The sequence below is a fragment of the Micropterus dolomieu genome, linkage group LG21, assembly GCF_021292245.1.
Source record: "Micropterus dolomieu isolate WLL.071019.BEF.003 ecotype Adirondacks linkage group LG21, ASM2129224v1, whole genome shotgun sequence".
Classification (NCBI taxonomy): domain Eukaryota; kingdom Metazoa; phylum Chordata; class Actinopteri; order Centrarchiformes; family Centrarchidae; genus Micropterus; species Micropterus dolomieu.
This window is the reverse complement of record NC_060170.1, coordinates 14,524,711-14,539,831: the sequence shown is the minus strand read 5'-3', so window position 1 is coordinate 14,539,831 and position 15,121 is coordinate 14,524,711. Positions and strand designations below refer to the sequence as shown.

Sequence of the window (15,121 nt, the reverse complement as noted above, 5' to 3'; positions counted from 1 at the left end):
TTTTGTTTCACAATCCTCTCCAGGGTGCGGTTATCCCTGTTGCTTGTACACTTTTTTCTACCACATCTTTTCCTTCCCTTCGCCTCTCTATTAATGTGCTTGGACACAGAGCTCTGTGAACAGCCAGCCTCTTTAGCAATGACCTTTTGTGTCTTGCCCTCCTTGTGCAAGGTGTCAATGGTCGTCTTTTGGACAGCTGTCAAGTCAGCAGTCTTCCCCATGATAGTGTAGCCTACAGAACTAGACTGAGAGACCATTTAAAGGCCTTTGCAGGTGTTTTGAGTTAATTAGCTGATTAGAGTGTGGCACCAGGTGTCTTTAATATTGAACCTTTTCACAATATTCAAATTTTCTGAGATACTGATTTTGGGGTTTTCATTAGTTGTCAGTTATAATCATCAAAATTAAAAGGAATGAACACTTGAAATATATCAGTCTGTGTGGAATGAATGTATACATTATACAAGTTTCACTTTTTGAATGGAATTACTGAAATAAATCAACTTTTTGACATATAGTAAACCTAGACGGCTATTGCTTGCTGGGAATGTCCCCTTTAGAATAGGAGAGTTAAAAAGGACACTAGATAATGCAGGACAGACAGCGCCGGTGAAAGATGAAATATGTTATAGCAGGATAAAGCATCTAAGTGTTGGAAGTCTGGAACAGTGTGGGAAGTGGGAAGAGGGAATAATGCCAGGGAGTTAAGAAGGAGGCTAATGATTCCAATAAGGAAACCTGGAAAAGATGCCAGCCGACCTGGAAGCTATAGACCAATAGCCTTGACGTCTCATATCTGTAAGTTAATGGTACGTATGGTGAATGAGAGGTTAATGTACTTCCTGGAGGAAAAAGAAATGTTGGCTCCATATCAAAGCGGTTTCAGGAAGGGAAGAAGTACTATAGATCCAGTGCTGGGGCTAGAAGATGAAATAAGGAGAGCTCAAGTGAATAAACAGACAATGGTTGGGGTGTTTTTTGATGTGGAAGAGGCATATGATATGTTATGGAAGGAAGGGTTGCTAATTAAACTGAACCTAATGGGTGTTGGAGAGAGAATGTTTAATTGGATTATGGACTTTTTAAATCAAAGAACTATTCAGGTGAAGATAGGAGCAGAATTATCTAGCCAATATACTGTAGAGAACGGGACACCTCAGGGGAGTGTAGTCCAACTTGTCCAACTTTATTTTCCATTATGATAAATGATGTATTTGTAAACATTCCAACTGATATTGGGAGACCATTGTTTGCAGATGACGGAGCATTGTGGAAAAGAGGGAGAAATGTGGAATATGTAGCTAAGAAAACGCAAGTTGGAATAAATCAAGTCGAAAAGTGCGGAACAAAATGAGGAATTAAGTTTTCAGTGGAAAAAAACAAAAGTTATGTTCTTCACAAGAAAGAAAGTCGGGGAAGGGTATTTGAAATTGTATGGAAATAATTTAGAGAGAGTTGAAAGTTTTCATTTTTTGGGAGTGTATTTTGATGTGAGATTAACATGGAGGGAACATATTAGATATGTAGTTGATAAGTGCAAAAAAGTTGGTCATGAGGTGTCTTGCAGGATTAGGGTGGAGAGCTGATGTAGCATCGCTGAAATACATATATACACCTTAATATGATCAAGGTTAGACTATGGAAGTATTGTATATGGTTCAGCAACCAAATCTGTGTTAGCAGACCTGGATGTTATACAAACTCGGGCTTTAATAGTGTGCTTAGGAGCAGTTAGAACCTCCCCAGTATACGCTGTCCAAGTTGAAGCAGGTGAAATGCCACTGTGGTTGAGGAGGAAGCAGCTGGGGGCTAATTATTGGGTCAATTTAAGAGGGCATGGAGATGGCCATCCAGCAAAAAGGGTGCTGCAGACATGCTGGGAGACGGAGACAACACAAAAAACAAGTTTTGGGTGGATAGGGGATCAAATGACAAAGGAAACAAGAGTATATGATAAAGAGTTTGGCACAAATGTGGTGTGGCCTGTCAGACCTGTCTGGGAATTAGAAACACCATGTGTAGATTTGAAATTACTTAAGATTAAACGCTATGATAAGACTGCTGATTTAACTAGTGTGTATTATAGCTATACGGAAAGTAAGTATTAGGAAAGTATTCAGATTTTCACAGATGGGTCAAAGGACACGCAAGCAGATGAAAACGGGGTCTGCAGTTGTTGTTCCTAGGTATCAAGTGGAACTTGGCAAAAGAACATCTGTGTGTTTGCAGTTGAACTGTTTGCCAAATTGATGGCATTTGAATGGACAGAACAAATTAGAGATATGGAAATATTAATTTGTAGTTACTCTGTGTCAGCTCTTATAAGCATGAAGACAGGTACAGCTAGAAGTCACCTGGACCTGCGGTGTGAAGTCTTATTTATGAACCCAAGAATAGCTAGGCAGGGGGAAAATGTCATATTTTTGTGGGTCCCTGCACACTCGGGAATTCAGGGAAATGAGAAAGCAGATAAGATGGCAATAGAAGCAGTTGAAGTCAATATTAAATTATGAAAATCAGAGGGGAAAGGGATAGTGTGGAGAAGTGTAAATCAACAATGGCAACAGAATTGGGATAATGCAACAAAAGGGAGACATTTACATGCAATCCAAAGCAGAGTAGGCATATCAAGAAGGAGGGGAGCAAAGAGGAAAGAGCAGGGGATAATAAGCAGGCTGAGAACTGGGCATAGCAATCTTAACAGCACACTTTTAATTATAGGAAAACATTCTACAGGAATGTGTGAACAATGTCAGGAGGCTGAAACAGTGTTTTCTTACAACATGCAAGATATTTACTCGGGAGAGACAAGAAATGATAACACAGTTTTTAAAAAATGGGACGGGTAGATAATACAGTAAAAAAAATATTGGAGTATGGAGAGGGAAATGGATATTTGTTTTTGAGGGCGACTGGATTAGATAGCAAATGGAAAATAAAGCCGGAAGGTGGCAGTAATGCAACTCAATGGATGCCAGCTGCCATAAAACCCGAAGAAGAAGAAGAAAGAAGTAATAAAAAAAAAAAAAAACACTGGCGCTAGTAGTCTAAACTGCATGAATGCATTCAATTAGCTGGAAGAAGATAGTCTATTGCAGTCGTAGCGCAGATAACGTTATTTATTTAACGTAACGCAGCTAATTATTTACTTTATAATTAAGCAACAATGTCTTCAGTTGAGTCTCTGAGAGAGTTTGTCAGCGAGCGACTAACTGCTGCTGCTGAGGAAATATTCGGAGTTTTTAGAAAAACTGTCCTCGAGTACGAAGAAGAGATCGACCGTCAGCGCAGACTGCTGGATATCGCTTGGAAACCCGAAATACAGTTACACAGGACAGGTGAGTGAAGCTTCATTATTTTAATAAAACTAAACAACAGATATATATAATCCAAGTGGCAGTGGTTTAAAAGTGTACTGCTGTTGATTTGCTCGCATGTCTGCATGTTTTCTTTACCATCGCAGTAGTATCATGTTCCTTTTGTTCTCTGTCCCCCCAGAGCTCCCACAGCAACATGTCTGTAAGGAAGAGGAGGTTCTCGTTGACCAGCAGCTCTGTGTTCAGGAGAGGAACTCCAGTCTGGACCAGGAGGACCCAGAGCCTCCACAGATTAAAGAGGAACAGGAGGAACTCTGCAGCAGTCAGGAGGGAGAGCAGCTCGTACTGAAGCAGGAGACCGATGCCTTTATGTGGATTCCTGCTTATGAGGAAAGTGACCACAGAGAACCAGAACCAAACAGAGACCACCAGCTCCTCTCTCACAGCTCTCATGTAGCTGAGAGTCAAGATCAGGCAAGAGGCAAGCATGAAGACTCAGGATCAACTAGAGATGCAGAACCACAGACGAGACATCATGAAAACAGAAGTCATAGTAACAATGTACACAACTCTACCAGGTCAGAAATTCACCATAATCCTCACACAGGTGAAAGGTCTGTCCAATGTGAGACATGTGGAAAAGCTTTTAGGTATAAGTCAGGATTGAAGAGACACCTGAGAACCCACACGGTCGAGAAGCCACATTCTTGCAAAACATGTGGAAAAGGTTTTAGAAGTGGCACTGCCTTGAACGTCCACATGAGAAAGCACACAGTTAAGAAGCTGTACCTTTGCAAGACCTGCGGGAAAACGTTCCGTCATATATCAGGTTTATTAAGTCACATGCCAATCCACACAGGTGAAAGGCCATATTCATGCAAAACATGTGGGAAAGCTTTCACACTTAGCAGTACATTAAAAGTCCACATGAGAACCCACACAGGTGAGAAGCCGTACCTTTGCAAAACCTGTGGGGGAAGATTTGGTGAAATGTCAAAATTGAAAAGGCATTTGACAATCCACACAGGTGAGAAGCCATTTTCTTGCAAAACATGTGGCAAAGATTTCAGAGTTAACAGCACCCTGATAATCCACATGAGAAGAGCCCACACTGATGAGAAGCCGTACCTTTGCAACACCTGTGGGAAAAGGTTCACTGACAACTCAACATTGAAAGGCCACATTAGAACTCACACAGGTGAGAGGCCATATTCATGCAAAACATGTGGGAAAGCTTTCAGTGTTAGCAGTGTCTTGAAAGTCCACATGAGAACCCACACAGGTGAGAAGCCGTACCAATGCAAGACTTGTGGGAAAAGATTCTGTCGAACATTCGCATTGAAAAGGCATATGACAATCCACACAGGTGAGAGGCCATATTTATGCAAAATATGTGGGAAAGATTTCAGTGCTAGCAGTGTCTTGAAAGTCCATATGAGAACGCACACAGGTGAGAAGCCGTATTCTTGTGAAACATGTGGGAAAGATTTCAGTGTTAGCAGTGACTTGAAAGTCCACATCAGAACCCACACAGGTGAGAAGCCATATTCTTGTGAAACATGTGGAAAACATTTCAGACACAGAGGTCACTTAACAGACCACTTGAGAACCCACACAGGCGAGAAGCCTTACCTTTGCCAGATCTGCGGGAAAAGATTTGGTAAAGCCTCTCATTTGACAAGGCATAAAAGATTGCATACTGGCATGTAACCTTGTTTTTGCAAAATATTTTGGATGATTCAGGTCTAGTGGTTTGGGGGGAAATCCTGAAAAAACACCAGGGCCCTGTTGTTCAAAAGTGAACTGATAGGATTTCGACTATCAGATTGAATCAAATCCTGAAAAGGGATTGTTCAAATGAACAGGATTCTGAAATTGGATCAGATCACCTAATCCAATCTTGGTTTTGATCTGGATCAAACCTTCAGGCTCAAAATTTTTTAGAAGGACTGAGATACATTTGATCCAAAATATCTGCATTATCCTATGATTATGATTTTCAGAACTTAAACATTTGTCAAATAATACACAATTTTGTATGTAGTAGCCTATATATAAACATTTATATTTTGCACTTGATTTGTTTAAACTTTACAGTGATAAAGTAGATAAAGTAGACATTACCTATTAAGCCTTTCACTACAGTAAAAATGGATTTTGTCCCCATAAAATACTCTAATGCTTAACAGCTGTCAATATGTATTTAACTGTCACTTACAGCTGTACATTAATTACAATCACACAATCATCAGAAGTGAACCAGTCAAAAGTAGTTTCTTAAAATTGCATCCCTTATTCCCAGTCCAGTCAGTCCCAAAAACTGATTTCTTTACAAATGAAGAAGAACATTTTTTACTTTGTTAACTATAACATTTAGCTTTTTTATGATGTACAACACATGCTCAAAATATCCACAGTGTATTTGTGAATAGTGTGTGTTTGTTTTCCTTGGATTTGTTGTTGGTCAGATGGGGGGTCTGACTGTTTAAAGAAATTGAAAAAGGAAGGAATTGTTAGTGTTGTTTTATTGTGCGTTTTCTGTCTCTACTATTCTACCTGTTGTTCTTTATATACCCAACAGCCTACTTTGTGATATATAGTCCCATTTAGAGCACTAGAAATCCCGAATTTGGTTATCTTGAAAAGCTTGTATCTGGATCAGGGTGATCCAATCAGGTTTTGCTTTGAAAAACTGGCACTAAAGTAAAATGGATTAGGTATGGACTGCATATCACAACGTAGGTTGTTAATGATATAAAGACCAACAGGTAGAACAGCCAGTGTGGGATCACTTTAATTTGAAGAGACAGAAAATGCACAATAAAACAGCACAAACATTTCCTTCCATTTTCAATTTCTTTTAACAGACTCCCCATCTGACCCACAACAAATCCAAGAAAAACAAACAAATATACATTATTCACAGATACACTGTGGATATTTTGAGCATGTGCTGTCCAGTAGTTAAAATAAAATTCATTCAGAGGTCAGACAGCAGCTTTTAGGAGGCAATCTCAGAATGAGGGACTGACTGGACCTGCAATAAGGGATGCAATTGTTACAAACTACTTTTGAACGGTTCATCTCTGATGATTGTGTCTTTGTAATTAATTTAAAGTAACAAGTAAAAGTTGGAATGAAATACATTAGTTTTGTTTGATATTGACAGCTGTTTGGGGGATTATTAATTTGATTTTATTTATTTTTTACTTTACTGTACTAAATGGCTTATAGGTAATGTCAACTTTATCTACTGTACCACTCTAAATTTTAAACAAATCAAGTGCAAAATATAAATGAATGTGTATATAGGCTCCTACAGGGTAAAATGTTGTATTATTTGGAAAAATTTTAAAGTTATAGAGACATTTTGTTTCTAAAATCCACCCTGAATCCACCCTTCTGTTTTTATGGATCAATGAATCCCTATTGTACTAAAGATTTGAACAATCCGATAGCTGAAATCCGTTCAGATTACTTTTGAACAACTGGACCCTGAGGATCAATATACAGAGGAGAAACCATCTAGCTGAAACTCCTCTGGAGATGTGTTCTCTTATTGAATTAAATAAACTGTTGCAATTGTTACATCTCTGTAATCGGATGTGTACAATTTCCCACTGTGAAGAGGTCAAATTATCTTGGTATAAAGTTTTCCTTCATGTGACTTTATTACCTATATTTCTGTTAGCAACAGTATTTCTTTGGAACAACCGTAATCTCCCACATTGACAAAAACATTTAGTTTCACAGTCAGTGAACAGCAGTGGCTGTTGAAGTAATGATGTGATCTGGACTGTTGCTGGTTTTGCCAAATATCTATTAATGAATTATCTTGAAATCCTTTTAGTTAAAGTTTGTCATAGCCAAATACATATAGATGTATTGAGCATTTTTAATGATTCATGTAACCCCTGGACTCGGTGATTCATGTATGATTTGGTGCTGAACATGTGAAGTAACAGACAAATCATCTCTGTTCTCTGTACTGTTCAGACTTCAGTGATAACGTGTAATTGTGATGAGATAATGCCTGACCCTGAGCCAGATAAATAACAGGCTCTTCACTCAGTCGGGTGCCCAAGTACTCTGTGTATGTGTGTCACTGTGAGTCCATCTGCTGATGACTGAATAAAACTAAAGAAATACAAGTGCTTGCCTCAAAGTGTTTATTTTAACTAGAACTGTCATCACAAGTTTAACAAGGTCTTAAAATCTTTGTACCTCAAGTAGTAGTGATACTTTTACATGAAGCCTCATACACATCTTTGCAAGAATTCATATTTTACATTTGAGAAAGACTGACATCACTGTTACCATTTAAGAAGTGCTATTAAATGTGAACGTGCCTTTATTATGCTTATACGCTACCTCATTTATACAGTATGTCTGACTGACAGGTGGGTTTTGTTTGATGATAATTACATATCAACTTTTACATCATATAAGATATTCCTTTGCACTTGTCGGGCCGGACCCGAATTTTTGATTATTCAATCGTTGGGTACGTTCGATTTTCAATTCTGAGATTTGAATTTTGAGGGGGTGTTTTCAGTTTTAAATGTGACGTGTGGGGAAAAAGCTTGCAGATACAACTGAGCATCTACACAGGTGAGAAACCGTATTTTGCATAACGTGGGGAAAGTGTTAGTTCAGTAAAACAATGTTTAACCTCACAGTTTTGCAATAGTTGTGTCTTTGGATTTTCATCATCACAATATGTTTGAGCAACATAATTTCTCGGAATAATGACTCAAAAGTCTTGGGGAGCTTTGTTTCACAGTGAGTGCACAGCACTCACTGTGAAACAAATCAGAGTCAGAATCAGCTTTATTGCCAGGTATGTGTACACATACGAGGAATTTGACTCAGGATTGTATATTGCTCATGATGTGCTTACTCATGCAAGTACCATAACACAATAATAAAATAATAATAAAATAAAATCAGACACAAACTACAGTATAGACAACACTAATATACACACTATGAACAAAACAATATAGATATATTGGTGTGATGTGGATGAGCAATTGTCATGTGGATAAGAGCATTTTCCAAATGTCTTATTGTTGACTAGCTGCTGCATCCACATGTTCACGTTATAGCATCAGTAATTAAAGTCTATTATCTTTTTTTTTTTTCTTTTTTTTTGTATTATTCTTTACACTTGTTAAAGCACTTTGTAACTTGTTTTTGAAAAGTGCTCTACAAATAAGGATTATTATTATTATTATTATAAAGTCAAATGGTGGTGGGGATGGAAAGTGGACAAGACACATGCCTTTAGTGTGAGAAATGCGGGTTTAAATCCACTGTGAGTCCATCCACCACTGTGTCCCTGAGCAAGACTCTTAAACCCTAGTTGCTCCAGAGGTGTGCGACCTCTGACATTTATAGCAATTTTAAGTCACTGCTTATTTGTTAATTTATGCAAAATCATTTTCTGCTAAGTAGCAAAACAAGTGAGTCAAAAAAAAGTAGTAGTTTAGAAAAGAGTACCAAATTCCTCTGTGGAATGAAGCGAGGTAGATGTACATAATTGTTAGTAAAAACAAATGTTGTGAATAAAATGGCATCAGATTAAAGCGGAACAAAAAGCTCCCGCACGTCCATTGTCGGAACTTAACATTGTGACATCCAGCGGAAGTAAACAACTCCGCATACTGCACGAACGTACTGAATTAGCTGGAAGAAGATATTGCAGTCGTAGCGCAGATAACGTTATTTATTTAATTTATAATTAAGCAACAATGTCTTCAGTTGAGTTTCTGAGAGAGTTTGTCAATGAGCGACTAACTGCTGCTGCTGAAGAAATATTCGGAGTTTTCAGAAAAACTGTCCTCGAGTACGAAGAAGTGATTGATCGTCAGCGCAGACTGCTGGATATCGCTTGGAAACCGGAAATACAGTTACACAGAACAGGTGTGTAAAAAAACAACAGATATATATAATCCAAGTGGCAGTGGTTTAAAAGTGTACTGCTGTTGATTTGCTCGCATGTCTGCATGTTTTCTTTACCATCGCAGTAGTATCATGTTCCTTTTGTTCTCTGGCCCTCCAGAGCTCCCACAGCAACATGTCTGTAAGGAAGAGGAGGTTCTTGCTGACCAGCAGCTCTGTGTTCAGGAGAGGAACTCCAGTCTGGACCAGGAGGACCCAGAGCCTCCACAGATTAAAGAGGAACAGGAGGAACTCTGCAGCAGTCAGGAGGGAGAGCAGCTCGTACTGAAGCAGGAGACTGATGTCTTTATGTGGATTCCTGCTTATGAGGAAAGTGACCACAGAGAACCAGAACCAAACAGAGACCACCAGCTCCTCTCTCACAGCTCTCATGTAGCTGAGAGGAAAGTGACCACAGAGAACCAGAACCAAACAGAGACCACCAGCTCCTCTCTCACAGCTCTCATGTAGCTGAGAGACAAGATCAGGCAAGAGGCAAGCATGAAAACTCAGGATCAACTAGAGATGCAGAGCCACAGACGAGACATCATGAAAACAGAAGTCATAGTAATAATGTACACAACTCTACCAGGTCAGAAATTCACCATAATCCTCACACAGGTGAAAGGTCTGTCCAATGTGAGACATGTGGAAAAGCTTTGAAGTATAAGTCAAGATTGCAAAGACACCTGAGAATCCACACAAAACAAAAGCCACACACTTGCGAAACATGTGGGAAAAATTTCCAATCTGACAGTTCCTTGAAAGTTCATATAAGAACCCACACAGGTGAGAAGCCATATTGTTGTGAAACATGTGGAAAACGTTTCAGACTCAGAGGTCACTTAACCGAGCACATGAGAACCCACACAGGCGAGAAGCCTTACCTTTGCCAGATCTGTGGGAAAGGATTTGGTAAAGCATATCATTTGACAAGGCATAAAAAATTGCATACTGGCACGTAACCTTGTTTTTGCATAATATTTTGGATGATTCAGGTCTAGTGGTTTGTAGAGAGATCCTGAAAAAACACTGAGGATCACTGTAAATGGGAGAAATCATCAGGCTGAAACTCCTCTGGAGATGTGTTCACCTACTGAATGAAATACACTTTTGCAATTGCTAGAAGAAGACATACTTTATTAACTAGTATACAAGGGGAAATTCAATGTTCTCAGTCTTGTGGTGTTATTGTTATTAGTATACACACACAACACACAGAGGGTTGTCAGAGTGACGGGGCTGCCACTCAGTGCGCCCCAAGCAATTGGGGGTTCAGGGGCGTGCTCACCTTCAGCAGTGGCCAGGAGGTGAACTGGCACCTCTCCAGCTACCAGTCTATGCTGTCTCGGTCACCGGTCTCGAACCAGTGGCCCTCCAGTTCCCAGCGTAATCCTGACGGACTGAGCTACTGCCGCCCTGCATATCTGTAAATGGATGTAGACAATTTCCCATTGAGAAGAGGTCACAGTATCTCTTTCTCGTTTTCCGTCATGTGACTATTTATTTCTGTTAGCAACAGTATTTCTTTGAAACAACCGTAATCTCCCACACTGACAAAAACAATTAGTTTCACAGTCAGTGAACAGCAGTGGCTGTTGAAGTAATGATGTGATCTTGACTGTTGCTGGTTTTGCCAAATATCTATTAATGAATTATCTTGAAATCCTTTTAGTTAAAGTTTGTCATAGCCAAATACATATAGATGTATTGAGCATTTTTAATGATTCATGTAACCCCTGGACTCGGTGATTCATGTATGATTTGGTGCTGAACATGTGAAGTAACAGACAAATCATCTCTGTTCTCTGTACTGTTCAGACTTCAGTGATAACGTGTAATTGTGATGAGATAATGCCTGACCCTGAGCCAGATAAATAACAGGCTCTTCACTCAGTCGGGTGCCCAAGTACTCTGTGTATGTGTGTCACTGTGAGCGAATCCTTAACAGCGTTTTAAAAGACTCATTGCCAGTTATCGCAAACACTTGATTGCAGTTGTTGCTTCTAAGGGTGGCCCTTAGAAGGCAATCACTTTTTCACACAGGGCTATGTAGGTTTGGAATTTTTCCCCTTAATAATAAAAACCTTCATTTAAAAACTGCATTTTGTGTTTATTTATGTTACCTTTGTCTAATATTTCAATTTGTTTGATGTGACACATTTCAGTGTAACAAACATGCAAAAAAAATAAGAAATCAGGAAAGGGGCAAACACTTTTTCACGCCACTGTACATTTTATATTTATATAGGTTTATGTAACTTTCATACCATGTCTGTGTTTTTCACCTGATTAAGTTGGTATGGATGGACCTGAAGGTTCCCCTGGTTACCTGGAAGAACATCTGTAATCACTATGACCAGACAAAGAATGTTTTATGCCTTTGTCACGTGAAGTTGTGTCATTGAATTGGATAGAAACTCTGTATCAACTAAAAAGTCAGAGCCAAAACCATAGAAAAGTCCTTACAAAATAAATAGTCACATTAACAATGTCTAATTGTACCATGATAAATATACACTGTAATATGTGCACACGGGAAAAGTCTTTCAAATGTGACACGTGGGGAAAAAGCTATTAATTTTAACTTTCACTTGCAGAGAGCATCAATACAGGTCAGAAACCATATTTTGGGAAAGTTTCTGCCTACTTAAACGATGTTTAACCGTATTTTGCAAAACGTGGGGAAAGTGTTAGTTCAGTAAAACGATGTTTAACCTCACAGTTTTGCAATAGTTGTGTCTTTGGATTTACATACATCACAGTATGTTTGAGCAGCAGCATTTCTCAGAATAAGAGTCTTAAATATCTTGGGAAGCTTTGTTTCACAGTGAGTGCACAGCACTGGCTGTTAAGCTAATGGTGTGATGTGGATGAGCAATTGTCATGTGGATAAGATCATTTTCCAAATGTCGTAACTCCTCAGTTTTTAAGAGACCATCGTTTACCTCAAACATTTATATGACAGCTATAGTTACAATAGTTAGTTTGTATGTTAAAGTTTTAATAAAATCAATGAGGAGCATATATATAGATAGATAGATAGATAGATACACTGGTAAACTAACTATGGTAGTTCCTTCAACTTTATTCTCGTAATTTCTACGTTATATCTTCGTAATTTTGACTTTATTCTCTTCATATCCACTTCATTCTCGTAAATTTGACTTTTTTCTCGACATTTCCACTTTATTCTAGAAATGCAAAATAAAAAAAATATTTTTCCCCTCAATGTGGCCCTAATACTCCATCGTAGATTGGGGACCTGAATAACTGAGGTAACATATCTATAATACAGGCTGTGGCAGACTCAGAGGACGAGCCAAGAACAGAACTCAGCCTGGTAGCATTAACTGATGAGACGCTGGAGACACAATTTGTCCAGAAAATCTACGTAGATCTACAGTATATCTGTTGTATATCAGAGCAAGTTTTACCAACCAATTGAGACAGAAGTAGAATTACAGAGCTGTCTAGTGGTGAGTCTGCCTGTCCCAGAAAAGCAGATTTTGTTTTGATCAGTAGAAACCGTTTGCAGTGACTGCTGTTTTTATGTGTTTCTTTAGTACTTCTGCTGTGAAATTACTGCTTGAACAGTCTGCTTTCATTTACAGCCATATTAGCAACACTGCTCTACAGAGTGCTGGTAGAGGTATATAGCAATAAAAAACAATTATTCAATAAGAAACCTTGTATGTTTGGCTGATTTGACATAAACCGCCATACGTCACTTCAATTATCTGAATCCTGCTATCATAATAATAATAAACATCATTTGTAGAGCACTTATCAAACACTGTACAAAGTGCTTTCACAGAAAGATAAAAGCATTAAAATCATGGCAGTTGATAAAAGACAACAATAAAATATGACATAACATGCACAAATTAAATTAAATTAAAACAATAAAAGGGCTGGCTTATCAGTTAAAACAGAAAACGCTTTCCGGAATGAATAAGTTTTCAGGTGAAACTCATGACCAAGTTGTCACATTTAATTGTGTTTATTTAAGTGTCATCAGGTGACATGACCTGTACATATACACTCTATGGACCTGCATGTTGTTGAGAAGACAAAAGGAAGAAAAGGATGATGTGAGGAGGGGTAAAGGGGTAAGAGGGTGGAGAAAGTTAAGAGGGGTGGAGGGCAAGGAAGAAGAGGAAGGATGGGGAGATGAGGGGACAGTTGGGGTAATAGGGAGACAGGGGTGAGGTGATTAGGAAAGCTCGATGGGGAGATGGGGGGAAAGAGGGTAGGAGGAGCAGGGATATGGGATAGGGGTGAGAGGGTTAGGAAGGGGGAAAGGCTGTTAGTGTTCTCTCTTCTCCATCTTCCTCTCCTCCTTTTCTTTTTTCTCGCTCTTCAATCTCTCATTTCCCTTCTCATTTTCTTTTTTCTCTTTCTTGTCTCTTTTCTCCTCCTATTTTCTCTCCTTCTTCAGCCTCTTCTCTGTCTCCTTCCCTGCCTTCTTTTTCTCCTTTCTTATCTCGGCCTCCTATATGTCCGTTTTTTGAGGCGTGTTCCTGAAAAGACAAAAGTAGAAAACCATTCAGTGTTTTCTCTTCTGAAGACTAAATCTGAAACAAACTGTTAGCATCCAACAAGTTGTTATTCCAATAAGTGATCAGCTGATGTGTCGTACCTGAAGCTCAGTATTTTGCTAGCTCAGGTGCTTAATCTCCTCCGTCTTTCTCTCCTTGTGGAGCCACTTCTCCTCCACCTCTCTGCTGTATTTCCGCTCCCGCCTGAGATGATCCTCCAGAGCGTTGCATTAGTCTCCCACTCTGTCTCACTCTGGTGTAGCTCCGTTTTTTATTGATCTCAGCTTGACCCGATTTCCCTCTACCAGTGCCATCATTTCCCTTGTCTACCGTTCACCTTAATGACCTGGCTCTCCTTCTCCTCACAGTCCTCCTGCAGAGTGGTCAGCTCAGCGGCTACCTCCTCCTGGCCAACAAACCACTGGCTTTCCCACTGTGCAGAAAACTGTCTCTGGGTTTGTTCAAAGCAAAGCTTAATTTCAAAAATCATCTGTGAAAATGGGGTGAGGACAGACCCTGACAAGGTGAAAGCTATTGTGGATGTGGGAGAGGCTGACCTGATGGAGAGTGATGGTGTCACGTCGTCCTGGAAAAAGATCAAGTCTGTCCTGGGCATGGTCTTTTATTATCAGCATTTCATCGCTGATTGCTCTGCAAAAGCAAAACCCTTGTTCAGGCTTCTTTCTGGTCGCCAACAGTCTAAGACCGTGAAAGGCAGGAAGCCCAAGACAAAGTCATCTTCTCCACCAGCTCTTGCATCAAGTGACTGGAGTAATGCATGTCGGGATTCAATCCAAACCCTGAAGAGTGAACTAATTTGTGGCGACATCTTGGCTCACCCTTACTTCAGCGAGCACAGGCTGGAATTTTTGCTGCTGAAGTGGGCCGTCTGTGACAAATTCAGCCATTGGCTGAAGGGGAGGCACTTCACTGCAAGTCACCACAAGTCAAAATTACAGAGATACCAGATCATCCACACAGATGAGAGGCGGCACACTTTCAAAACATGTGGGAAAGATTTCCAATGTGACAGTTCCTTGAAAGTCCACATAAGGAGACACACTGGTAAGAAGCCGTACCTATGCAAGACCTGCGGGAAAAGATTTAGTGTATTGTCAAACTTGAAAAGGCATATAAGTGTCCACATGGGTGAAAAGCCTTATTCTTGCATAACATGTGGGAAAGATTTCAGAGTTAGTGATCACCTGAAAGTCCACATGAGAAGAGCCCACACCGGTGATAAGCCGTACCTCTGTAAGATCTGCGGGAAAAGATTTGTTGATGTGTCTGATTTATCAATGCATATACGATCGCATACAC

The 15,121-nt window shown here is 39.6% G+C and overlaps 1 protein-coding gene across 4 annotated transcripts; it reads left to right on the top strand.

Moving 5' to 3' along the window:
- Positions 1-3,042: 3,042 nt before the first annotated feature.
- On the top strand, positions 3,043-11,360 carry LOC123959626 (zinc finger protein OZF-like). Of its 4 annotated transcripts, none has more exons than XM_046033785.1 (3): positions 3,043-3,338; positions 3,499-3,707; positions 9,665-11,360. In XM_046033785.1, exons 1-3 carry the CDS (start codon positions 3,167-3,169, stop codon positions 10,223-10,225), a joined length of 942 nt encoding a protein of 313 aa, XP_045889741.1. In that variant the 5' UTR covers positions 3,043-3,166; the 3' UTR covers positions 10,226-11,360. The 4 variants fall into 4 exon arrangements, with proteins under 4 accessions (XP_045889741.1, XP_045889738.1, XP_045889739.1 ...); XM_046033783.1 differs by lacking the exons at positions 3,043-3,338; positions 3,499-3,707 and adding exons at positions 8,975-9,242; positions 9,382-9,590; XM_046033784.1 differs by lacking the exons at positions 3,043-3,338; positions 3,499-3,707 and adding exons at positions 8,975-9,242; positions 9,382-9,664 and having other exon boundaries at positions 9,739-11,360.
- The last annotated feature ends 3,761 nt before the right edge of the window (positions 11,361-15,121 follow it).